General features: G+C 33.8%; 1 protein-coding gene across 9 annotated transcripts in view; it reads right to left on the reverse strand.

Annotated features, from left to right (window-relative positions):
- Nucleotides 1–4,157: 4,157 nt before the first annotated feature.
- cyst (rho guanine nucleotide exchange factor 18 cysts) overlaps nucleotides 4,158–27,859 on the reverse strand; it is a 345,308-nt gene continuing 321,606 nt past the window's right edge. For all 9 annotated transcript variants that reach the window (XM_081746656.1, XM_081746637.1, XM_081746623.1 and 6 more), the window contains 5 exons: nucleotides 24,886–25,066; nucleotides 23,219–23,367; nucleotides 13,723–13,913; nucleotides 9,916–10,123; nucleotides 4,158–8,383 (listed from right to left, as the gene is read on the reverse strand). In XM_081746656.1, the coding sequence (XP_081602782.1) occupies nucleotides 7,556–8,383; nucleotides 9,916–10,123; nucleotides 13,723–13,913; nucleotides 23,219–23,367; nucleotides 24,886–25,066 (1,557 nt within the window). In that variant the 3' untranslated portion in view covers nucleotides 4,158–7,555. The remainder of the gene's footprint in view (nucleotides 8,384–9,915; nucleotides 10,124–13,722; nucleotides 13,914–23,218; nucleotides 23,368–24,885; nucleotides 25,067–27,859) is intronic.

A 27,859-nucleotide genomic window follows, 5' to 3' on the forward strand; every position in this document is an offset into this window, starting at 1 on the left:
CTTAATAACTCTTGAACCAACAGATCGATCTAAATTAAATTTTCAACATAGATAAGGTTCAAACCTGGGAAGTTTTTTTTTTTTTTTTTTTTTTTTTTTTAATCATTTCACTTTGACGTATGTCTTAGAGAAGGGGAAATATATGAAAATGAATAAAACTTAATAACTCTTGAACCACCTGACCGATTTTGATCAAACTTTCAACATAGATAAGGTTCGGGCCTGGGATGTTTTCGTCATTTCACTTTTAAGGTGCAACGGAAGAGATGGGGAAGGGGATATATATATTAAAAAAATAAAAATAAAAGTGACTTGTCTTTGTGTCTTCATCACGCTTAAACCACCCTACCGATCTTAACCAAATTTTCAACATGGATGAGGTTCGGACCTAGGGTGGCTTTTATCATATCACTTTTACGGTTAAACTTGGGGAGGGGGGGGGATCTATAAAAATAAATAGAACTTAATTACTCTTATAAACAAAACTTAACTCTTGAAACACCCAACCGATCTCGATCAAATTTTCGATATAGATAACGATTTGGCCTGGGATAACTTTTATCATTTGAATTTACAGTGCAACATAGTGCAGGGGGAGGGGGAGATAAAATAAAAATGGAAATGACTGTTTTTGTGACTTAATCACTCTTGAGCCACCCGACCGATCTCGATTAAATTGTCAACATAGATGTGGTTCGGGCCTGGGATGGTATTTATCTATTCATTTTGACGATAGAATTTAGGGGATAGGGAACGAGAAGTTAAAAAATAAATAAAACTTAATAACTCTTCAACCAAACGATGTCTCGATCAAATTTTAACATAGATGAGGTTCGGGTCTGAGATGTTTTTTATCATTTCACTTTGACGGTAGAACTTAAGGGAGGGGGTAGAAGGGGGAGATATATAAAAATAAATAAAACTTTATAACTCTTGAACCACCGGACCGATATTGATCAAATTTACAACTTAGATGAAGTTTGAACGTAAGATGGTTTTTGTCATATCGCCTTGACGGTGTAACTTAAAGGTGGGGTAGGGGAGAGACATTAAAAATGATCGAAAATGACCGACAGTGTCGAATCCATAGTTTTCGGAGTCGCTGAGATGAACAATGACATTTCCGATGCCGTACCCCGCAACATGGAGAGGGGAGGGGATATATAAAAATCATCGAAAATGACCGGTATCAAAGAGCGCTTTAGTGATAAAAAAATGACTGACTAACTGAACATATTACTATTTTTTTTTTTCTTAATTTAACCCAGCGAAGCAGGTAATTGATGCTAGTACTTGCTAAAATGAACACCCAAATTTATATTGTGACGAACTACCTACTTTTTTAGAAATAAAATTCAAGATAGTTCTATAGGCTAAAGGAATATCACGAGGACACCCGACAATACCTATAAGAAACGAAAAAAGCATGTACCATTGCTATTCATTTTTATTTCATGATAGCAACTTAAAAGTAAATAATTATAAATTGCTTCGACCGTTCAATGAACAGAATTCTTTGAATAAAATCAGTATTTCTTTTTTCGGAAGAACTTGACCTACGGTTGAATCACCTAAGTTCATGAGGATAACTCCATATCTCATCATATTTTTGAATCTCTTCGGAAGAATACAAATAAATGAACTGTTTTCCAACAGTTTGGATTGTCAATCGCGAAATTTGAACCAGTAATTCATCACGGAGAAAAATAATTCATTTTATACAGATGGCATCTGGACTTTTCAGCCGTACATTTACAAAATACACCACGTGTTAGTTACATAAAATGATTTACAATGCTTCATCAAAAAGAACGGAAATTCATATATAAAGTTCAACATACTATACCTTGTGACTTTTAAATAGGGTGTTCCAGAAGAACCAAATGTATGATCTTTAACCTACTACTTGGATTGGCAAATTTTGAACTAAACGACTTTTCTCTTTATGAAGTACATAAATTGAAAACAACGATTCAACAAATGAAAGCTCAAAATAAATATATGAGTAAACGTATTCAGGACATTAAGGAAAGCATTTTCGAATTAACACATTTGGTGACAAAATATTTCAATTGCAGTAGAAAATCTTATTACCCAGGCGCATCACAAAACACCTCAAATTATCTGTACATGTACAACAGCTACTAACGAATGATTTTTAGTTACTTAACTTTCAAATGCTTGAACATTTCGATTTTATAGTCCAAAGTTTATTACGAAGTAATGTCAACGACATTTTAATCAAACTAAATCTGGCAAAAGAAATTATAAACAGTAATAACAGCCTTCGGAATACATTACTAGAACAAGATTTAGGTTTCATCTATCAATGTTCTAAGGTAATTCTCTTATTGTTTGACCTCTCGTCGGCAAACTTGGATTATTCACCGACTTGTTATACATAACAAGGACTACCACCTCTTATACAGAATTTTCAATAACTGTTTTCTTACCGAAACAATTCACCCCCACTCAAAACATTGGATTTTACTATTTGGACTATTTATGTAATTGATCTCTTATTATGCTTACAGCATCAAATGTTCCATCTTTGTAGGATTCACTCACAGGGAAGATCACAAGACACAAATGTCTCTACTGTATATCTTTATTTCTCGAAACTCGAAAAGTTGCCAGGTTAAAGCAACTTTATCTAAAGCCGAATAATGTTTTCAATATTTTGCAATGGACTACACCTTGTTACAATGAAACCCGTTAAAATTACTCGTAAGAGGAACCATATCCTTGCTGTTGATGAACTCAACTCATCTTTAACTTACTTCTTCCGACATGAAGCCTCTGAACATATCATTGCAGATACACCAACTTACCCATTCGTCATTCAGCCAACTCCACTATTTAGCATCGCAACCTACCCAGTCAACTCGACTTTTAACCTTCAAAACCTGCGACAAACAATAACCTCCATGGAAGCGCTTTTGAGACATGAAGAGAACATGTTACCAGATCACATTTTGGAATTTTCTTTGAATTCATCATTTCCATGGACTGTTATATGCATAAGTGTTATTAATAGTGATACTACTAGCGGCACATGACATATTTCTCAATTTTTTCCATAATACTGCAATGCCGAACAATGCTTAAAGTGACATAAACGTAATTTTTCCAGTGTTATACTTACGAGTGTTCCTACCTATCATCATCATCATTCTTGTTATATATATATAGGGTGTTTGAAAACAACACCGACAACGTTTGGGAGGTGATTCCTGACACCAAGATAAGACAAAAAATATAGACCAACTTGGGTGCACAAATGCTTCCTTTCGGAGTTATAGGCTGCCGAAAACATGAAAAAATGAACTTTAAAGGTCCATAGCTCCAAAACTATGAGACTTACCGTAGTCAGGTCAAGACTTCACTTAGGAACTAATATGTGCCCTACACAAAAATACATGTTTCAGAATCCTAAGGTACTCACGCTACAATTTTTATACAAGGGGTTTGGTTACGGGCATTTAATTGGAAATACTCACCAATTGGAACTACCTCTGTAAAAACTGTTGCGGAAGTACCGCAGGATTCTGAAACTTGGATATTTGGATAGGGCACATACTAGTTCCTAAGTGAAGTCCTGACCCAACTGCGGTAGGTCCCGTAGTTTTAGGGCTATGGGCTTTTAAAGTTCATTTTTTCATGTTTTCGGCAGCCTATAACTCCGAAAGGAATAATTTGTGCACCCAGGTTGGTATATACTTTTTGTCTTATCTTGGTGTCAGGAATCAGCTCCCAAACATTGTATAAATATAATCAATGATGATTGTGTAAATAGAGTTTTCTTCTCTGATTGGTAGAGCTATGTCTGAAGTTCATATATACACACCTCTGTGTGATGCATCCCAGACTATAATCGAAATCGAAACAGCGTCCTACTTCAGAAATAGCTTTGCCAATCAGAGAAGGACTCACTAACAATAGATAAAATCACTTTCGGTGATTTCCCAGTATCAATCAGTGCTATGTTTATAAATATAAGTATAAGCCTTCTTTATTAATTTTCTTTTTCTTTTTCGTGTGTCTTATTGTACTATGCGATTATTAAGACATCCATTTCTTGCTAATATGTTACGCAATCAAGTGTTTGATAAATAGGAAATTTAGTATATTTTGACCACTTAAATAAAATACGTTATTATAACATTAAGATGTATACAATATTTATTTACAATAAATAATTAATTATATACATTTTTAATTTTACGTTTTTTCCTAAATAACATAATTATTGATTGTCCAAATCCTATATGGAATGTAAACCTCCATTATATATATGTTCATATATACGTAAAACAATTACAAAATCAACTTTGAAACAGGAAGTACACTTTCTGTCAGCTTTAACGTATTAACTCCACTCAATCTACCAATAACTTATAAATGCTTTTCAGTCGAAAGAAGTTAACTATTGCATTCTCTCTCATATGTGTAACATGCACACACACGCACATCCCTGTACCAATTCATTTTCGGAAAAACGTAACCGAAAGAGAAAGAAATATCAAAGAGACTAAATCTGAAGAGTATATACACATTCTCTTTAAAACACAATAAATCCTAAAAGAAATATATGTGTGATACAGCCAACAATAACAACGGTTTAAAAATTTTATAATGTAGAATGTTTATTCCTTTTCCTTTATCTACCAAAATTATATATATTTAGCAAACAAACTATTTTTTATTATTGATAAATACATTCGAATATAGGGATAGGAGTATATATATAAAAGAAGAGATTTGAGCACAGGACAGAAGAACTTCGAATACAACGTACCCAATGGTACTTAAGAAACTTATTATTGCATAGAATTACTCACAGTACGTGGAAGAGTTGGGAATATCTTTTTAATATTTTTTTTACAAAAATATTTTTATATATTACACAAGTGGAAAGACATGCACAAATAGGCCCTTTGTGAATAAAGCCTTTCGTACCGACAGCCTGAGTACCATGTATTAAAAACAAACCTTAAGATTTTTTTAACAATACTGACTTCACTTTACACTCTCGCTTAGCCTCAAAAGATTTAATCAGAATACGTACATAAATTTATCTACATTATCAACAATTATAAAATAAACTTCAAACTACCGGTATGACTTTTTCTTATCATGCTCATAATGTATAGTTAGCGATGACATAATCGCGAATGCACTTATAGATCCATAATCATAGTCATTTCACAAGTATGAAGTACAAAATCAAATCACATGATTTATCGATGATACAAAATATTACTATTTTTATTTGTAAATACGAAACAATTATATTTAAATATAAGTTTAAGCAAAAATATAGAAATCTAAAATGCAACAAAATCCCAAAATAATTACAAAATAACTTTGTAAACTAATCTCTTGCAATATATTTTGATATTTACTATTTTACTTTCAGACTCTCACTTCAAGAAACATACTTAATGAAAATTTTGAACTAATATGACGACTTCATACTTAAGTTATAACAGTGATATTTCGTTAAATAACAAATTTTCAACTGAAAAACAAAATGAGTAACTTCTGAATTATATAAAACTGAATAAACTGGTGTATACATTAGTACGCACTGTAGGGTCTTCACGTGATACTTATTAAAGTTCATATTGAAAATGCATTACGTACTCCCAAATACAGCTCCTGTCAAAACTAGGGGAAAAAAAAAAGGTATTTTAAAATAGATATTTTCACAGAAATGATAAGCTGAAAAAACTTCCTTAGTATTTAGCTACGGACATATTGAAATTATTCGACGATCAATATTTTAGTTGGTATACATTTTGAGTATTTGGTAAATGCGGAAACTAGTTTCGCATAACAAGAAAATAATTATTACATGGGAATGTCAATGGAATGTCATGTGACACGTAAATTACTAAAATTATGTGCAATGAATTTTACTGGGTCCGTATGTTTACCTGAGAAGAAATACCAGCCAGAGAAATCACAAATATCGTTTTTATATGAGGAGATTTACCACACTCGATACAACAAGTAGAACAGATTATTTTCTTTTTTACCCTATATACTAGAGGTGATTAACCTCTTGAAATGTCCTCATATTCGGTGATTTATTTATAAATTACAAATAGCTTCAACAATTAATTAATGTGGAACTGAACACTTATTGTTTATTTCGTAACATCTGAAATATTAACAGCTATATTACATAATAATAAAACAAAATATAGATTAACAACTAAATATAATGGTATACGATTTTCATTTGTTCGTCTTATCAGACAAGAATGAATGCATTAAGATGTATTTGAATACTTGTATAAATTATAGTTATTATTAATTATTTTGTACAATAATTATCTTCAAAGACTTTGTCCAAAGTAGTTTCACTCTGTTCACTTTTGTATGTATGGGTTCTCAAATATGCCACAAGAGATCAAAATTGTTAACCGCGATAGAATAACGACGATATAATTTATTAATACACATAATACAACTATGAAACAAAATTACACACTTCCAATTCATTGCTGTAATCGTACTGACTTTAACAACTTACATTGCCTCATTCGTCAAAACGTATGCACATTTGAAAGAATAAATCATTGGACCTAACGTTTGAAGACGAAACCTTTCTCAAGTAATACTGTACATGTAAAAATCTTCACTGGTAAAATCAAAATTACGAAGACTTAATTGCATTTTTTAAAATCTCATTTCAATTACAAATATACATTTATAAAAATTTTTTTTTTTTTTAATTAAAATTACGCTCTCTCATGCCAATTGTGCATCGATGGAGAAATCATCAACAAGCTAACAGTTTTTAAACGCACAGATATGGAACGAGAAAATAAAATTTACAGGTTTCCTTCTGTATATTATAGGGTCTTGTTATTAAATTTCCGAATTAGAGACAGCACTCAGTCGCCAAGATCATACTCAATATCTTACTCCTTTTGAGGCTAAGCTGAGAAAAAGTATAAAAATCAAAACCAAGAAGTGTTCTAATAGCAGCACACACGAACTCTGCACCAGCTGTCCTCAAGATGTCCTAATGTATTCATTTCCTTTTTCTACACGAGGAATGTGCTGTTCGAAGTCAGTGAGGATGAGAAACCCCACGCCACTGCTTTACTGAAATGATCCACACCAATAAGGCTCATAAAAATAATCACATACACTCTTAATACACACTGAAAAGATGCAGTCAAAGTCTGTTACATAAAATGCGAAGTGCTGTAACAATTTTAACAGGTCAACACTAACAACTACACCAAGTGCCAAATATGGCACATTATATGTTATAACAAGTCTTATTACACATTCTATAACGGGCTACTTAAAAGGCAGCAAGATCTACACGTACAACAATGACCTATCTTCCACTGTAAATGGGGTTACTGGGAAATATTGACATGGCATGCAATCATGGATTTTAACTTTTCGTTCTTTTTGCAAGTTTCGAGGTGAAGCAACTATTCCGTTAGTCTGCCATGCTCGCTTGTTTTAATTAGAAGGTCGATTGTCACTTGAGAAAAAACATAACTGGAAGAGAGGATAAAACTGAACGTCAGAAGAAGATAATGTCCTCCTCGGATGCCTGTGGAGCAACTCCTGGTGGACTTGTTACTCTCTGGTATTTCTCAGGAAGCTTTGGATAGGTGTTCGTTCGACCCGCCTTCGCTCCAACAGAACCAGTTTTGCCCGCAGTATCTCCTGGACTATCACTGCTCGATGATGAAGGTGGAGAGATATTCTGCATCATCGCTGGGCTGCTTCCAGTTCTTACATGAGTATGAGATAACTCCTCTTTAGAAGTTGGGCTGAAGCTATTAGAACTGAGTCTCTGGTATCCGCCTCCACTGGAGGATTGGCCACTTTTCTTACTATCCGGGGACTGAGAGAGCTTCAGCGGAAGGACCTGTTGAACTCCCTCTCTGGGAGGTCCAAAAATTGTGCCTGTGTTCTTATCGTTCCCTCCAGGACCTGATGATATACCGCCTAATTTGCCTGCTAACTTCAAAGGCAACTGTTGCTTGATCTGTACACTCTGAGCTACTTTTTGTTGATTGGTGGCGCTGATTAAATTTAAAGGTAAAGCAGTTTTACTGGTGCTTCCTATAGAACTGGCTGACGTACTTTTCCACTTATTCTCCGGTTTCCGTCGGCTATCCGGGGCTGTAGAAAGGGAAGGCGATACGCTTGCTCCATCGCTTGTCTTCCCTTGATTTGTACCTTCACATTGAGATGTCTGGTCGCTGTGAGAGGCAGCTGATGCAACTACTGGGCCAGGTAAGTTAGGACTAATAAATATACCTTGACTTCTTAAAGTTTCTAGTTTTCTGTATAACTGATCACGTTGTTGAGTAATATCTGCTTGTTCAGCTCGAACTTGCTCCTGTCAAAGAGAAATACACCATAAATACACAACATATAATATTTGAAATATTAATACAAAAAACTATGAAATTAAACATGCACATCGTACTGTGTATTCATGTATAATAAGTTGTTGCGTTTATTAGAAGTGTTAAACTTACACAAAATACAAAATTATTTGGACAGAGTGGCAACACTAATTAGTTATCTAGCTTCAACAAATATCACTGTCAAGTTTCAATAGGATTTTATTCTGAATTGAACGCCTTGCGGACAAAAAGTGAGCATCCTTACAACTGACTACTCAGTGCCCAAAGAAGAGATAGTACTACTTTTTCTTAATATATAATTATTAATTACGTAAACTCTTAAAAGCAAATACTCTGAAATGATTAACCTTCAAGAATCACTAAAGTAGAGGGAAAAAAAGCAGGCCATTAAAAACGAAGATGAGTTCATTTTCATTTATTTATTACTTATTTGAGTTTCATATCAACAATTGCACTGTATTGGTTAAAATGGTGATGTACACAGGGATGTCCTTGTGGAGACCTAAACTTGCAACTGAAACTACTTCTGCTTTTTAGTATAAAACCTCAGATTTGTCGATCAATACATGGGCATTTGTCTCTTATTTCCTTAACCTATACAACCAGTCCGCATGAACGTCACGTTATAAAAGATGAAAAATTACTTGACTGAGTGATATTAACAAACGGTCAAAGTTCGTTTTAACTATTTATTTGTATATGTTAGTGTGCTTATCTGATTTTTTTTTTTTTTTTTTTATTTTAAAGAGAGGATTGCTTTAGAAGAACTGCCTCTTAAATATATTTACGGATGCGAAGCAACATGGATACAATTCAATATTTATTTTATATGGAACGCTTCCAATTACACACAAAATAAAATTCATAGCTTTAGGCACAGCAATTCAACAGGACGGAACATACAGAATCTTACATAACAGTATTTTCAAGTATAAGGAAACGTAAACTGCGAGACAGATCAGACGTTAATATTATTTAGAAGCTGTTAGTTAGACTTCTCGATATTAATAAAAAGTAATGAATATTTTCTGTTACAGAAACCAGGCTGTTAACGAACATGGTAAAATCTCACTATAATGGTATTTGAAATAAAATAATTAAAGTTAACAAAATCGAATGAAGCTGGTATCAAAGTCATAGATTCTCATTTGTAGAGGTGTCGCTAAACCCATCTCACGCAAATGTGGCCATGTCGCATGCAATGGGAATTGACTTACGGCTCATGCCCTCTAGGCAAAATAAGACATGATAAACGCAAATAACCAGGAGATGCAGAGAAAGCCCAAGAACAAGATATTGTCCACCACAAGTACATATGACCTCTAATAGAACCACGAATTTTTCGTACTGAAAGTCTACCACTCAGTAACCAGCTCCATTATAGTATTGTATATATATAAAGGGTAATCCAAGAAATATTTTCCTCATCATTCTAAAATCTATCAAATTTAAATCTTCATGCATGCGAAGTGAAATGAGTTAAATATATAAATTTCCTTGCCTGAAGTCTGAGAAGTTCTGCACGTTTTTCCTGCAATTCTTTGTCCTCGCTCTCCCTTTCTCTTTGCCACGCTTCTTTCTCTTGCGTCAAACGATCTTGTAAGTTCCGTAGCTCTTCTAACTGCTGGTTATGACGATACACAGGGCGGCGATCACGTCCATCTTCCTGCGAAAGCTGAGATTTACATGCCAAAAGCTGGGCTTGCAGACTGAAAAGAAAGTATACATTAGCAATTCACACATAAGCAGAAACGAATAAACAAAATAACTTTGTTATAGAATTAACTTCCACTCTACGTAGAAGGGTCTTGTTGAAACGTCGACATGATACTGAAAAATCAGCACTCAAACTACTGAATAGTAGAAAAGTAAAGTTCCAAAATGAGATACGTTATTGCACGTAGTAAGCCGCTCTATTTATTCATACTGCAATGCCTTATACTACGATGGAATTCCTGTTGATAAAGCCTACAACCAATAACATACATAAATAAGTTTGGTTAGATGGAAGTTCAGCGTCCCTTTCTGCAACGAGGCTATATGAAACGTGGACCTACAGTTTGATGTGGGATCCGAATCACGTAAGAACTGACGGGAATCAAACACGAGGCTCCCCACTGAAGATGCTTATGCTAACCATACTACGAGGGAGTTAAAAATATAAATAATTTTGGAACTTCCGAAAAGAGAAACTTCGATTGCTGCTTTCGAAAGTATCTGTAATTGGTTGCAGAAACAATTTCCTTTGTCGATATCTGAGAAATGAAGGGGAAAAAGTATTTTAAAAAATCATATTAGCTCTAGATAGGCACAATTAATTGAATAAAATAGTTCTACTGCAAATAACAGAGAGAAATGAAGTGACTGCAAATAACAAAGAGAGAAATGAAGTAAGACTAGTAGAACCTAAGTTTTATTCTCATTATTGAAGATGATCTTAATAAATAATAATAATAATAATAATAATAATAATAATAATAATAATAATAATAATAATAATAATAATAATAATAATAATAATAATAATAATAATAATAAAAACTTGTGAAAAACAATAATATTTATACAGTGAAGGTATTATTTACTTCGACACAACCTCAATCAACATACAATTATAAAGCACAGTGCTTTATATATCAGTTTTAAAAATACCACGGTTTACTACGTCACATTTTATTTGTATGTCTGTTTCTTAATAAGAGAAGCAATTTATTAAACCAAATAACAAGTTAATTTGTTAATCAAAGATAGACCACAATAAAAGAACAAATATTGCCAATTTTGAAACAGTTTTACATATTGTTATTGGTTAAATGTGGTTAGTGAAAATCAAACAAAAACAGTTCGACCGATGCATTGCGTATATGGATGCTCCTATTTTGACTACGTCACGTAGTGTCACAAACTTAATTTGCGCTAATAAATTACAAATTAATACTTTCAACAAATCTAATTTGGATGCATTACGTGTTTCTTTCTTTACATGATACCCCGGATCTTTTTCATATCACAGGGGGCGCGGTGGCTCAGTGGTATAGCGTTCACCTCCGGTGCACGGGGTGCTTGGTTCGATCCCAGCTCGTGCCATGTGGACTTTGTGGTGGACAAACCGTGCTCGTGGGTTTTCTCGGGGTTCTCCCGTTTCCTTCCACTTTCTTCATTCCACCATTTTCATTCATTTCTCATAATCACCGTCTCCTTTAGCCTAACCGGCATAACCATGGGACGTAAAACTTAAAGATTTTATTTCATTCTCTTTTTCATATCATGCTATTAGACGGTAAGATAACTTCAAAATGAGAGAACCATGTTAATATAAAAACTGCTGCAATCTAAAAAACAACTTGTTTAAAATAACTCACAATACAAGCTACCTAAGGCTCATAAAAATATTTTCTAGGCATACATAGTACGTGACTACAAGTAAACAATTTGAAGGATATTATAACATAGAAACTGTTCACTCGACCCTTTATTTTCTTCCATGTGTGTTCAAATGTATCTGAATGGTTCCTCAATATAGTCACAAAAAATTTTAGATCCTGTCCTAACATCTTTACGCTAGTTACTTCATAATAAAAGAAATATTGAACTCCGTCCAGGAAGTGAGAAATAACAATACTATATGAGTTAAAAGCTGACCACATATTATGTAACAACTAGAGCAGTCTGGTTAGGCGTAACTCTTCATGGAATCTAACGTCAACTTCTCTTTTTCATATGTATGGGCATTGTATCCCCTGAACCACTATATTGATTTCGAATACACACCATGTGTTTTAAAGGATATGGTCCTGCAGAGGGTCTCACTTGAAGTATCTTTAAACCATGTATATTTTAAAGTACAGTAAGCTCAGATTATCTGATATGAAGATGGTTTGATATTAAAGAAAACAGTTTAGTTTTCTACTAGTCTTCTCGAAGTTCAACGCATTTGTCCCAATGTTTCTCATAACTTCGTAGTTCCTTCGCGGAAATGAGTTTCTTGGATGCTTTTAAAATATTTGTTTACTTTCTGTAAAACCCCTTCTTTCAACTCAAATTTCGTCCTTCCAGGAAGGTTTTGAGTTTCAGGAATACATGGTAGTTCGAGAGATTAATAGGTAGGATGCAGAAGCAGTTCAAATCGCAGTTTGGCGAATTTTTGCTCAGCGACACGGTTCTTTTCTGCTGTGAGTGAGAACGTTTTTTTCACGTGCAATCCATTACGCAAAATCAAGTGAACCTGCTGAGATGAGATGTTCGTGGATTCTGCTAAATCGTGCGCTTTCACTCGTCTGTCCGTCAAACCCAAATCATGAACCTGATCGATCATTTCGGACGCTGAGGCTGATTTCGGGGCTCCAAGAGACGTGGTGCATCTTCAATGCTTGTTCTGTCACGCTTAAATTCATTTACTCGAAGTCAAACTGTTTTATAGGAAGGACATGAATTACATGAATTTCCTACGCTGTTTTCCATTCTACAAGAAGGAATTCACATTTTTTATTTTTACTCGAAACACTTTTATTCAAATAATTGTCAAACAACGAATTACTGTCAGAAGAACTGTGATCATAATTTATTTATTCACAGAAAGGAAATTTTACTAATTATACAGACAACGTTCGCAGTATCTAATAGTATGTAAAGCAAGTTACTTATCAAACCACCCTCATATAATTTTAAAACTTGAAAATTAACTCTAAAGCAAAACTGATTCAACTGTAACGCCATTTTCTAGTGGACTGAAGTTCATTAAGCTTAAAACTACATACGTAAATTGTAAGTTCTTAACTTAGTAGAATTAAAGGAATATGTTTTTATTTTAGTATATTGTCGCTGCGCCTCCATAAATTGCTATGTGATATTTTCGTCGAAAATGAGTTATATACTATAATACGAACACGAAGTTGTTGCACCTTCCCTTATATTCCTATATGAGAATTTTTAATAGTTTACAAGTAATAATAAAACAAAAATGAAACTTGTTAATAATGTAAATGATGAGAACGCTTTTTCTGCTTCTCCTGGAAAGTTGCTAGTTCTGCACATAGCGGTTTATTGAGGCGCAGCTGAAAGATTCCATAAGCAAAATAAATAAACGTATATTAAATGTATCTTTACTTCTTTATACTTCTTTGTCTTGAATTAAAAAACTCGAGCTATAAATACCACGGTAAGTTTTGTCTTATTAAGATCAATAATAAATGACTTTCCACTATCACTGTTAATTATATAAAGTAACGTTATATGAGACATACGTGATGGATATCTACAGAATTATACATATGTCGCCTTAAAAAAAAAAAAAACTCCACGTACTTACCTTTCAATAGTTGTCATTTGCTGCGAAATAATACATAGAAGAGTGTATACGTAATGTGAAAGCTGCACTGCAGCTAACTGTTGTTCCCTTCCCAATGTGAGCAAAGCAGGCATGTCGCAATTGTTATCACAACTCAGTACAGATGGTGGTGGCACAGTGTTCATTACTGTATTCCGCAACGGTATGTGCTCCTTTGTACCGAGAAAAAATATTAGAAAAATAAAGCTATAGAGATTATAGTTAAAATGATAATATGCAGTTCTATATAAAACTCCAATGTTTTCCACCTTCGAATGATGTGTTCAGTTACAGACTAGAAATACAGAAACAAAACCTTTTCAACATAATTAGTTACAGACTACATTTCTATTATTGTGGTTTCTTTTTGTAAAAAAGTATATTTTCTATCCTTAAATTTATTATTTATTCCTCTTAATCAAAACATTTGAAATATAACAAATATAGTAGTATCACATATTGAACGTCAAATGAAGTACTCTAAATCCTTCTCTCTCACTCGATAATTTTGTTATTATTGTTCTTTATATTAACATCAACTTTTTTTTTTTTTTTTTTTTTTTAGTTAAGAAAACTATTAGAAATTAAAATTCAGCACTGCTCCAATAAAATACTTAAATATGAGACATTTTATATTTTTAATTGTTTCTTTAGTAAATAAAGCCAGACGCATGATCAATGGTTTAAGGCTTGAATCTGGGGTTTGCAAGCCCATCATTTGTGGGTTCCATCCCCGCTCTGGACATAGGTATTATGTATTACCCTTTCACCATTCATTTCTTCTTGTCTCCTTTAGCCTAAAGCGTATAACTGTCGGATGCAAAAGTGAAAATAAAACAAAATAAAACTGCAATAAATAGAAATAACTTTTTAATCTCTTGGTACATTAACAAAATAGTGATAAAAGAAAAGGAATTTGGTCTTAAAAATATCTATTAGGAAATCACTCGGATAGCAACAATATTTGCTTTGAATGGTTAATTTGTCTATTGATACATTTTCGGGACTCATAATTACATTGTTAACAATAATATTAAAGAAGTTCTAATATTTCGAAGAAATGTTCTACATTTGTATACTGATCACATAATAAACAAGAATTAGTAATAATCCAAAAAAATGGATCAAAAGGTTGCGATCTTGGCCAGAATTTTAGGAATAATCTCCCTCCCCCCAATAATGGATCAAAATGTTGCGATCTTGGCCAGAATTTTAGGAATAATCTCCCTCCCCCCAATAATGAATCAAAAGATTGCGATCTTGGCCAATAATTAGTTTTTGGATTAGGGTCCACAACATTTTCGAAAGGCCTCTAAATCGAGATTTCGTATCTTCTACGTAATAAGCACATCATATTGAGTTAACTGATAGTTTAGTTTGGCTACATTGTGTGTAGTTCTCCAGATATAAGGCGTAAAAGGAATTTTTGATTGAAATATATTGGATCTTTTGATCCAAAAAGTACTTTCTGGTAATTTATTCATCTCCTATTTTTGTTGCGAGATTGTTTTGTTCTAACTAAACATATACATACAGAGATGGTTATCAAAATAATGGAAATACCTATAGATTCCAACACGTAAGATGGATGAGGTGTTGTTAATGAGAATAGTCTAAGTACCTGACCGTTGTTAGTAGGCCTACATGATTATATGTAACACATCAAGCGGAGTTGAACAAAGGTGTGTGCTGAAGCCTGAAGACAGTGGTGATGCAAAGAGGTCAAATTGTAGGTTCACGAATAGTTGGCGCAAATGTATCTAAAAAGCCAGTTTATGTTAGATGTGTCGCGAGGAATAGTGTCCACGATGGTGATGCGCTACAGAACGCATTGCAAAACAAATCTGTGCAGCATAATAATATATGGAAGAGAACCCCTTCTGACAGGAATTGGCGAACATTCAACAGGGTTGCCAAGGAACACAGAATAAATGCGGCAAAGTGACCGCGTAATGAATCACCAGCTAGAACAGTCTATTACGATAATCACAATCTGACGCGAGTTGTATAACCTGAACATCAGCGATCTGGTTACAATTTCCAAAGCACTGATCAATGCAAACAGTGAAGAAAAAAGTCGAGAATATCCAATCTGGATTGCCGATGGCTGGAACAGGGTGCCAACAAAAATTACAGGAAAGAATTCCCCGACTTTTCCCGGTTTTCCAGATTTTTTTTTTTTTTTTTTTTTTTTTGAAATTTATCTGATGTGTAATTTGCCATACAGACTTTCCATGTTCATAAAAACACAAGACAACGATGATACATAAGTAAATATTTTTCCCTAATCAATTACAAAAATGAATAATATAAAAATAAACAACATAATTATTTCATTACGAAATTACAGAACATTACCTAACAAAAATCTGCACAAAGCAAGAAATTGAACATCTTCCTTGAAACTTACTTAAATCTGTAACTTTAGTAACATGTTGAAAGTTTCGTCACATATGACAGAAAACTTACAGTGAGTCACCAGTAAAGAGTGGATATATGTACACTCATGTCCAAAATGATTGTCGCATATCTATAACTGTCTTCTTGTAAGAATGTAATTTGATAATGATTTTGCAGGGTACTTTTAATACTGATACTATGTGTATAGTCAGGAAATGTATATTTGTGGTAAATTTCATAGGAAAAGAATTATAAATACGAAAATTAGAATGAGTAAAACAAAATGTTGCTAAATGGACAAGAAAGTTTTATTTCTGTTTTATTGTTCTTATCTACTGCTCTTTTGACATGAAATTTGCCACATACATGTCTTTGCCGATTATACACATACTAACATTATAAGAAATACCGGGCGAATTCGTTATCAAATTATATTCCTACAACAACATATTTATAGACATGCGACAATAATTTTGGACATGAGTGTACATAAAACTGATTGTGGTATTACAAATATCTTTAAAACAAACGTATTATTTAATACTTTTACTTCTCCAAACGCTTTATTTCCTCATTAATATTGCGCATATCTTAAATTATTTTAGTCTCATTAGCTTCAGTTCGTTTAGAATCATCTTCATTTTCCTGTCTTTAGCTTCTTTTGTTTCTTTCCTTTTTCCTCTCGTCGTTGATTTCTTGATTCCGCAAAACGAGTACGACCATTTCGTGCATAATTAATCCTAGATTTCCCTATAGACAGTTTCTCAATGCCGCCAGAAAAAGTTAATGAATCGTACACAAGTCTGAGTGCTATTAAAGTTTAAATGATCTGCTATGCATTGATGGAAAATTTTTTTTTTCTTTCTTTCTAGATTTGAATTTTCATTTGTGAAAATCAAGACCATTTTAACATTTCTTAAATTATGTTATTCTGAATTATTCAAATTCTTTAGCTCAAAATTATCCAAACACTAACTAATTCTAGAAATACTGACTCATAACTATCTTACAATTTGGATTCGAACAAAACTCTTTGAACTGTCTCACAACTCTATCTGTCCTATTACCACCTAACCAATCATCACTAAATAATAACAAACATGAAACATTCCTAAATAATAAGTTATACAGAGAGTTAAGAAACTCAATGATTCTCTAGCTAGCTTTGAATGCTCCATACACAGTATGTAACCCACATCTTTCTACATCAGGTATTACAGAGTCATTTGACGACGTCTTGATATCTAACTTGAATGTATGTAGAAATTTAAAGTTCAAATAAAATTTAAATGATGCTTTTTAAGATCGAGGGTGACAGCGCCTCTTTGAAAGCGATTAAAAATCAAACTATAGAATGCCCTAAAAACGCCGATGTCAAATAACGCGTGCACACCTGCCCTTTCACAGTTATTCCAGAATCCCGTATTTATGTCCATCTGCTTCTTTTGAAACACTTTATTAAATAATTCATCAAAACCCTAAACATAATGATCACAATCCTTTAACAACTGAATTAGTTCACTTCTCAAGTATGGTGCTGAAGCTACATTTTCGAGGCAATCTCACAGTCTGGAAACATAAATTTGAATACTTTGACCTTTTTAGCACTAGTGTGCAATAATGTTTGTGTATCCCCGAATCCGTACGCACTTGCATCGTAGGAATCCACATTTGAGCATGCAACATGACCGAAACATTTAAGTTCTGTGCAGATAAGGTACAAATTGGACGACACTCTAAGTCAAAAAGAACTGACTTGGTTTCTTGAGACACAAAGGTACTAATTGTTTCTGATATTGAGATTCACGAGACCATCTGCATAAGCTTCTTCTCGTCCATGTGACTTATTATCGTTTACCATGGCATGTTACCCACCGAAAAGACACTCCGAAATGTTGCAGCAAGCAGAAATTTTGTCACCTGGTACTTCTCGGATCCATAGTGAAGAATTATCTACGATGATGGATTGAAAGTGGTCTTGGAAACTTGGAAAATGGCTGGCTTGTTATCTCCATAGGAACACTGGATACAATCAACATCGAACACTATAACACCTCTTCACTTTTGACCCGCCTTTACAACTTAAAAAATAACGTTAAGCCAGTATGTTTTTAAAAATACAATATGAAGTTATCAGACAACTGTTTGGTCCGTCTTTCTATACAACAATAAGCTGCTGTAAATAAAAGCCTGTTGATGACGACTCCATAAAGTACTTTTCTTTTGCCACGTAAGCCACATTGGTTCATCGCTATCAAACCAACTTGCTTTTGGCCTTCTTTTCCATTTTAGCACACAAGCAGTTTTAGTGCTTTGTCTAGGCGTTTAAGTATTGTCAAGATTTTTAGATAAGAAATGAAAATACTGAACTAAAACACGTAAACAATGAATCACAATCATGCGCTTAATACATGATAATAAGGCATATGTATTCATTCTCAGGTTGCTATTCGTTCACTGGGAGTTTCTCGTAATATTGTCTTTATTACTTTCTACTAACTACTAGGTTCACACATTTGGATGATTATATTTTTTTCAGCAACGAATATTATCGCGAAAGTAAACTAAATTTCTAGGTCAGAAAGCGAGCAAAAAACAGCTTATTCCTGAGAAAAAATAAAACCGTGTTCGGGAACATTGTTTACACGGGTGGAAGAAGTAAATCATTGCAAATACGTAGTTTCACAATTCCCGAAGATGCTTTAGGGCTATTAACAGTATATTTATGCTCGGTAGTTATTGAGTTAATGTAAAAATGAAAAGAATGCGAACTGAGAAGGAAACAGGAGAACCACGAGAAAACCCGCCCACTCGGTATTTATTTATCACAGAACCCATATCGTGCACCATTGGTTTGAACGCAGGAACTTTGACGCCAGAAAGAAACGTTCCACCGACTAGGCCGCCGAATTTGTGCCTAAGTCAGGGCTGCACACAGGCAAGTTATGCTCATGGTTTTTTGGGGGGAGGGAGGGCGGGGAGGAAGGTGAACAATTTTTCATTGAAAATGGAACAATCGAATTTAGTTATACCATAATGACGCTTTCACTGAATATTGACCCAATGCCAGGAAATGTAAGGGAATTTGAGGCTATCGGAAAAGGTCAGTTAATTCTGCTAAGAGTCAGGGAACTTCGATTTCCTAAGAATGAAAATTTATAAACATTTTAAATGAAAAATTTATAAACATCTATCTATTAAAATGCTACAAAAGCTGTAAAAACGCTGAACTCCAATCTCTAACTTTGGATTTCAAACCTTTGACTTACGGTTATTTGTGATTTTACGTTTCTAAGTATGTGTACTTTAAGTAAATTATTATTTAAATATATCTTTTTTTTTTTTTTTTAAAAAAAATAAAGTTTATGTTTTAAAGCTATTGTTCAAAGCCTTTGTATTTTAATAAGCCTTCTCCAAATATCAATGCAAATGAATTGTGCTGCCATCTTTGGAGTTCTTTTAAACTATATGTTTGTGGACGTTTATACGTTTGTGGCCAATCCTTTCGACAATGAGATCTCGGAAAGTACAGGCTCTAGAAAGATGACGTTTTCACTGATCGATTGCAAATTTTGCATAGATTGTCCAGTTTTAATTGAATATTTAAAAACATGGCCATTATTTCTTTATTACATTTTTACTGGTACACTGGAAGTGTTGAAATTAATAATAATAATAATAATAATAATAATAAACTAGCTGAACCTGCGCTCTCTACACAGCCCATCATTCGCATATGAGCATAAATCTCCTTCTCATTCCTCACAACATCTGTACATGTCCCTTTACAGACACAAGTGAAAGACGTATTGATTAAAAAAAGCCAAGGGGTATCATAAAGGGGAGACTTTTTTCGATTATTTTTTCTCAGTATCTTGCACCGTTTGCGAGATTTGAGCCTACTTCCGGTTGGAGTTTCCAATTCATGTATGACCAGTATTTTCTTTTTTCTTGCATGCAGTATGTAATTGGCAAGTACATTACATACACTATTAATTATAATGTCAGTTATATATGGTCTTCATTGAGTAAAACACTCCAAAAATAAAGGTTCATCTTAGACTGGAGAAATGGTTATCCTTCCTTTTTCATTATTATTTGGCCATGAAACACGCCTGAGAGATATACAATCCCTGATACAACAATGTGGTGTTGGAATGTATAATGCGTAGGATGTGATGCTTATTTTTTTTTTTAATTTCAACACTTCCAATGTACCCGTAAAAATGTAATAAAGAAATAGTGGCCATATTTTTTAAATATTCAATTAGAACTGGACAATCTACACGAAATTTGCAATCGATCAGTGAAAATGTCATCTTTCTAGAGCCTGTAGTTTCTGAGATCTCATTGTCGAAAGGATTGACCACAAACATATAAACGTCAACAACATATAGTTTAAAAGAAGTTGGAAGATGGCAGCACAATTCACCTGCATTGATTTTAGAGAAGGCTTATTAAAATACAAAGGCTTTGAAAAATAATTTTAAAACATATACTTTATGAAAATGATGTATTTAACTAATTTATTTAAAGTACACATACTCAAAAAATTATATTTGTCTCTGTTAAATGTGAAATCACACATAACCGTAAATGAAAGATTTGAAAGCCAAAGTTATAGGTTGGAGCTCAGTCGCTTTTAATTGCTATTGTAGAATTTTAATAGATAGATAAAAAAAAGCATCATATCCCACGCATTATACATTCCAACACCACATTGTTGTATATGCGGGTTGAATATGTCTCAGGCGTTTGTTTCCTGGCCAAATAATACTGAAAAAGGAAGGATAACAATTTCTCCAGTCTAACTCTAAGATGAATCTATTTTTGGAGTGTTTTGCCCAATGAACACCATATATAACTGACATTATAATTAATTATGTATGTAACGTATTTGCTTATTACATACTCCATGCAAGAAGACAGAAAACACTGGTCATACATGACTTAGAAACTCCAACAGGAAGTACGCTTAAATTTTGCAAACGGTGAAAGATATTGAGAAAAAATAATCGAAAAAAATCTCCGTTTTGTGATACCCCTTGCCGTTTTTTTTCTTTTTCTTTTCGTGTTTTTTTTTTTTTTTTTTTTTTTTTTTTTTTTTTTTTTTAAATCAAGACGTCTTTTAACTAGTGTCTGTAAAGGAACATGTACAGATGTTGTGAGGAATGAGTAGGAGATTTATGCTCATATGCGAATGATGCGCTGTGTAGAGAGCGCAGGCTCAGCTAGTTTGAAATGAAAATTTTAAAAATTGTTTTAGAAATGGTTAAGTGCTTGTTTTTTAATTGGCAACTTAAACTGTGGTTTCCACTAACGATGTGATATGTAATAAAATTTTGTTCTGTATTTGTAAGAGTACCTTTTATGTAGTGGAATATCGTGTTCGTGAATCATCCACAAAATGCAGTTGGATCAACAATCTAATAGTAAATTTATTTTCGACGCACCAAAATTCCAACCTGTTTCTTTTTCATTCCAACTAGCTTCGATTCTATCAAAGTTTCCTGCCCTGCATTAAGTAAGAGTAACTCACACAATTGAAAGGATTTTGGAACACGGCTACTCTTATTTCAGCTTCTGTGTTTTCACTGTAATGTATTGTAATTTGCGTAGAGGTTTATTTCGGAAGTGCTTACGAAAATAGCTGGTAAAGTTCCAAGTCAGCGTATGCATTGGATCAATACTCAGTTGATAGCCAGACTAATTTCATCGAACTCCTGATTTTTAAGTATGAGACAAGTCTACAGATAGCAAAATGTACTTTCTACTTTGTACTTGTAATGCAATATGTATTATTGTTACATATTTGTAAATAGATATTTAATAATTTTCCATTAATAGTCATGCATTTATAATGATGTATTAATAATGATGCGTCTTATAAATTTAAAAAAGTATTGTTTATTCTCATTTTAAAATTATTCTGATATAAAAATGATACAGCAATTTGCTAACAATATTTACCGTACATGAGTTGAATGACATTTCATTCATATTCATTCATTTATTCATTCTCAATCTCTCTCTCTCTCTCTCTGTCATTCTTTAAGCTAAATTTTTGTATCCTTTTTTCAATGCTAATACTAAATGTTTATAGTTTTATAGAACAAGTTTTTTCTTCTTATTCTTTCTTCAGACAAGACGAGTATAAATATTTTGTAACTGGAATGCAGCTTCTGAAAAAGAGACCGAGGGGAGTAGGAAACAAGAACTGTTTTGCGGATTGGAAGGTGTGCCTCCTTGGGGACATTTGTGCTAGCAACCTTCGCCAAAAATACGTAACAAAGACTGGCTTTTATTAGTTGAATTGGATTTCTTGGTGATTCCGAAGACTGGACTGGGTTTCTTTATTTAGAAATTTTCAGTAAAATTAAATATAACAAAAAGAGACAGTCAATGGAAACACGTAATATGATGTGATAACTGATTCTAGGTATGGCGTACGCACAACCTAGACGCTCCGAACTGTCTCACCCTCCCGTGAAACATAGCAGCGGCCTGTGCATTAATTTCATTGTAATCCGTGAGTCGTATGATTACGCTCGCATGACACACTACTACTAGTGAATATGTCCACATTTCAGGTGACCACGTGCATCCTATGTTCCAGGCATTTCTTGCGCTAATACTGTTGGAGCTGTTAAGAGTCGTATCATGAACAAATGATAAATGATACAACCTCCCCTGGCTCACCCCGTCCTTAGACCTCAACACGATTCCTGCAACAGGAACAAGAACATCTGTGGAAAGTTCTGAGACTACAGCGTAGATATTTTACTCCATCTTTGTAGACGCAATTGCTTACTGCACTGCAAGAGGAATGGTACAATGTCCGTCTGGAAACTACTCAGAATGCTTCCTTTCCACGATAAATTAGACCTGACCTGCAAGCTAATGGTTTTATTAGTCTGGTAATTTGCAGTTTCATTAGATGTTCCATTTTTTGATAAGTAATATTATAAATGACTTCTAACTATCCTTATGTAACATTGCTTACATACAAATACTGCAGCAAATGAATTACAAAATACGTGTTTAAGTAAAAATAAGAAATAATAGAAATTTGGCTTACCACTGGTACTTTAGATGGGGGAATCTGCGTATTACTTTGTGGAGGATTTGAGGTTCTAGAACCACATGCAACTTCACCATCAGGTGTTCCAGCTGGACTCAGCATCTTGGGCGAATCCTTCACATCTTTATGTTGTTTGTTCTTCAATGCTATTGAAAGTCAAATATGTGCTATTAGTATGGAAATCTGGACGTATGTAAAACTATTCCCATCATATACCGTACATTTTTAGATACTAACATAAAATTCTGTCTTTCACAAACTAAAATTCTCTCTTTCACATACAAGCTCTACAAAAAATAATAAGGCTAAAGAAATGAAATTTACCACAGTTATTAATCAAGTGCAGCAACATTAAAAACGCTAAAATTATTAAAAATAACCGCCGTTATTCACCTATACAAAACACCAGAAAGTCAGGTCACGTGCCTATGAAAACTCACACTATTTGAAGGGAAAATGATTTCCAGTTTGAGAAAGAGGTTGCTTTAGATCACATTGGGATCAATTTAGGACAAGTCAACCTCTCCAACTAATGCCACAAGCGATAGTCCAGCAGATAAAGATTTAGAAGCCGACCAATTCACACAGCTGGTAAACTCGGAGATATTGTTCGCGAGCTACTCTTGCATCGTTTTGAAAATGTGCGCGGGATCAGTGTCCTACTGAAAAACCCAGTGTTTAGTTTTCAAGAGAGTTTTGTTAAGGGGTTTCACTGTGCCAGGTAACAAGTCTTGTTGATTCCCTTTGGCTATGTTTTCCTGCTTTTAATAATAATAAAACGGAAACCTGTAATACTTCCGTAATTTACTCTCCCCCATACCCATTGAAACATTATGATAGTCTTTCCGAATTCACCGATCAACTCCAGAGGCTCCTTTCGAGTTTCGCGCAAAAATTCTATCATTTTGATGGTTGTAAGATTCCTATATCGAGAATATCTTTTCCTCTTGAACAGATCTGAATGGCGGTTCGCGGGCCAGACAAATATGGCTTTTGATCCCCCCCTTCACTTGTAAGCCTCGAAGCTGGAGCTGTCCTGTTCGACAGTTTTAGACAGCATTTCAAGATCATCATGAATTAACGTATGACACTGTTTTGAGGGTTATTTTCATCTCTTGGCTATAAATTTCGATTTCGCAAAGACTCTCGAGATTCTGGCCTTGAAGGCTTTAATGGCTTGTGGAATTTACATAGTACGTCCACCTGACCTTGGCCTACGGTTGGCTGTTTAATCTCCAGGAGTCTAAATAGTTGGTGCATTATAGCCAGCTTTGTATGGTCATTTTGTCCAAGATATTTAGTTCAAAACTGAATTTACGAGAATTACTAGAACATATTTCATGTAAGTAAATTGGAATATAATATCAAACAGCGTAAATATACTCACTCAGCACGACAATAATTAGCAAGTATCTGCTAAGGGTCATAACACTAAAGTTTAAAACATACGTTTCCAGATTTGTACGGAAATAAATGTTTTGGCTGATACCAAAACATGGTTTACAGTACCAAAAAGAAGTATAACGTCAACGGCGTCAAGAAGAGCAAGATATTGCAACTAGTGCAACCAAACACTAATGCTATGATCAATCTAACAGAAAAGAAATCTTTGAACCAGTGCCGGCTGGTTAATTTCCACAATAAGACTGCAGTATAGATCTTACCTTTAGTTAATATTGCCTGAGTCTGTTCCTTATTAGCATTGTCAAACCCTCCGAAAGTTTCAGCTCTCTTTGGCAGCGTTGGAGAAACATACGCTTCACTCTGATGTTCTCCCACAGAACTCACACTTCGAGACAAATTGGTTCCTGAGGCATACAAGGAACTTGCAAGTTGGTTCACTTCCTAAAATATAAGGAAAGACATAAACGACATGGATTACGTTCATTCAAGTTTCCAAATGTACCAAGCAATTAGGAAGTGATAACCGCCACCTAATAAGCAAGGCTGCCATAGGCTTCCAACAAAAAAAAAATTCTTTACTTGTGATGAAATGATTGCTAAAATCATAAAGCGGTAACTATTACAAGAAAGTCACATACACACCGTGCTTGTTCATTACGAAGTCTACATGTGCTAGACGAATTCGAACTTCTAAATATAAGTTGCAAAAGTGAAGTGGCAAGAGATGAAAGAACACTGACTGAGACATAACACACTCGATAAGTCAAAGAACAACCAATTGTCTATATATTCTGGGTAGTTCACAAAATCTATGGTTTATTAAAGTGAAGAATAATAGAATTGTTCAGAACAATATGGATAACAAGAACCAAATTCAAGTTAATTAAAAAGTTTCAGCTATTATGATACAACCAGCTCCAATATTAAAATATAATAAGGAATGCGTCCAACAAATTTTGATAGAATGAATGAAACAATTTTTCACTCGTGATATGACTGTAGTGATTTCTTAATCTATTTCAAGAGACTCTTCTTCCTTTGTCAGTCACATTAAAAACACGCCAGTGTTAATGGATGTATTCTTACATTTAAGTCTATTCTCTTCTAACGATACACGGAATCTGGAGTTACTTTTTAAAAATTAGCAGACAAACTATGCCTGTTCTTTAAAAGCTCCCAAGAAGCATTCGAATATTAAGGCAAATCAGTACAAAATATTCTACATGTAATTTTAAAAATTATCTTTCTAACCATATATTTACTATATAATCAGCTACGTAACGACAATGTCGCCATCGACCCCAGTAAATGCAAAAGTTTTACAGCTGAGCCGCATGGTGTTGTTACTGACGCTAAGAAAAGTATATGGTGCTCAGATATAGTTCCCGTTTTATTTCAATAGAGGTGCTTTTGACCTCAGCTGAGATTTTAATTGTAATCATGTTATTCTCATAACAACAGTCAGTTACAGTATAATAATTTAAACACACTTCATTCAGAAATTTCCTATCATACTTCTCAGATAGAATTAAGTGCATATTAAAAGAGCCGGATTTGTAGTTTTGCACTCGTGGAAGAATTTCATTCTTTAGACAATCGATAGTTATTAATGCGAGTCACTGAATATGGCTTTAAGTCGGGGGTCGGGATCTGGGGTCAGAAATTCGCTTCTAGTGTAAAATTCACCAGATAACAATTTTAAAAAATTGTATATGTTGTATATAATTACTTTTAATCCTGGACAGTATACTTGGAGTCTTGTAGATTCCATACATATTGTCTAAGGTTAAAATTATGTATACGAATTATATCACTCTGATTTAGGATTAATATTGTATGTTTCTTATCCTTAAAAAGCACACAAGTACAGCTGGCCAGTTAAAGTTTCAGAAAGTGACTCTGATTCAGTTTAAATTAAAAGATGAAAGATCTGACTGCAAAAATGTAAAATCACCGGCACTGGTCTCTATCTTTTCGAAATGTAACTGATTAAGAAAGCAGGGCTTCTTGAAATATATTAAGAAATCCATTATGGAACCATATTATGGGTGAGTATTCTCAATATTGTATCATTCATAAGGAAGATTTTTTTTTTTTTTTTTTTCATACAATTCGGATGCTTACAGAATAGAACACAAGTTATGCCTTAGATTTCACGGATAAGAATTACTTAACGATTAAAAACATTAACTTGCTTCTCTACAGAAAGAGAAAGTGAATTGGGAACATGAAACTTTTCGGTTCTGTCTTAAAGCAGAGAATAAATAACTTAATATATAATTTCATTCTTATTTAAAATCTGTTAACCTGCTGTTAACCAAGAACTCCATGTGTCGAAAATTTTTCGGATATTTCACATACTTATAAAATTAACACCACAAAGAGGGCAAGTAGGAAATATATCTATAGCTATCTATATGTTTAGAACTAACTGTATCTGTTTTTAATTTCAAACACACGTATACCAACAAAAGTGGTGATTCTCTCACGTCACAATTCTCAATGCTCCCACATTATACCTTTACTTTATGACTCCGAATGTAATTGAATTCCAAGAACTTTATATTCGTTCCGCTTTCAAGTACACGAATCTCAAATTAATACATTTATTCATACATATATACAAGGTATGGTCAATAAATAATGCACTACACCGCTTAGCAATGTTCTGCTAATTAACGTATCGTCACAATCAATGTAGTTGATAGATACAACATTCTTCCTTTCAGATCTCCAACTAGAATTAAAATACCTTTTTTTATTATTATTCCTTCAGATATGGAGCCTGAAGTAAATATCAAAAATAGACATCAAAAACATTGATTTTCTGCTTAATTCCGGAGATATTTCAGCTAAAGTAACTCATCCAAAACTGCAATCTGCTTATAGAAACGAAACCCTGGGTAAAAGCACAATACAGAAATGAATTCAGTGCTTTCAGACTGGTGATTTTGATATCATTGACAAAGAGAGGCAAAGTAAACCCTCCTCTGCAGCAACAGAAATTGGCTCGTGCGGAGGAAATGGTCAAGAATAACAGGAAAATAACAACGTATCAATTGATAGAGAGATTGCCAATTTCGAAAGGAAGTGTTCTTAAGTTTCTTTCAGATCATAGATACCGACAATTGTGCTCAAAATGGGAGTCAAAGCTTTTAACAAGAGAAATGATGCAAATTCGGAAATAAATTTGTTTAGACCTTTCGAATCTTTCCCAAGAGCACATACTGAAGC

This window comes from Thermobia domestica, chromosome 2, assembly GCF_964235325.1.
Source record: "Thermobia domestica chromosome 2, izTheDome1.hap1.1, whole genome shotgun sequence".
NCBI classification, from domain to species: Eukaryota; Metazoa; Arthropoda; class Insecta; order Zygentoma; family Lepismatidae; genus Thermobia; species Thermobia domestica.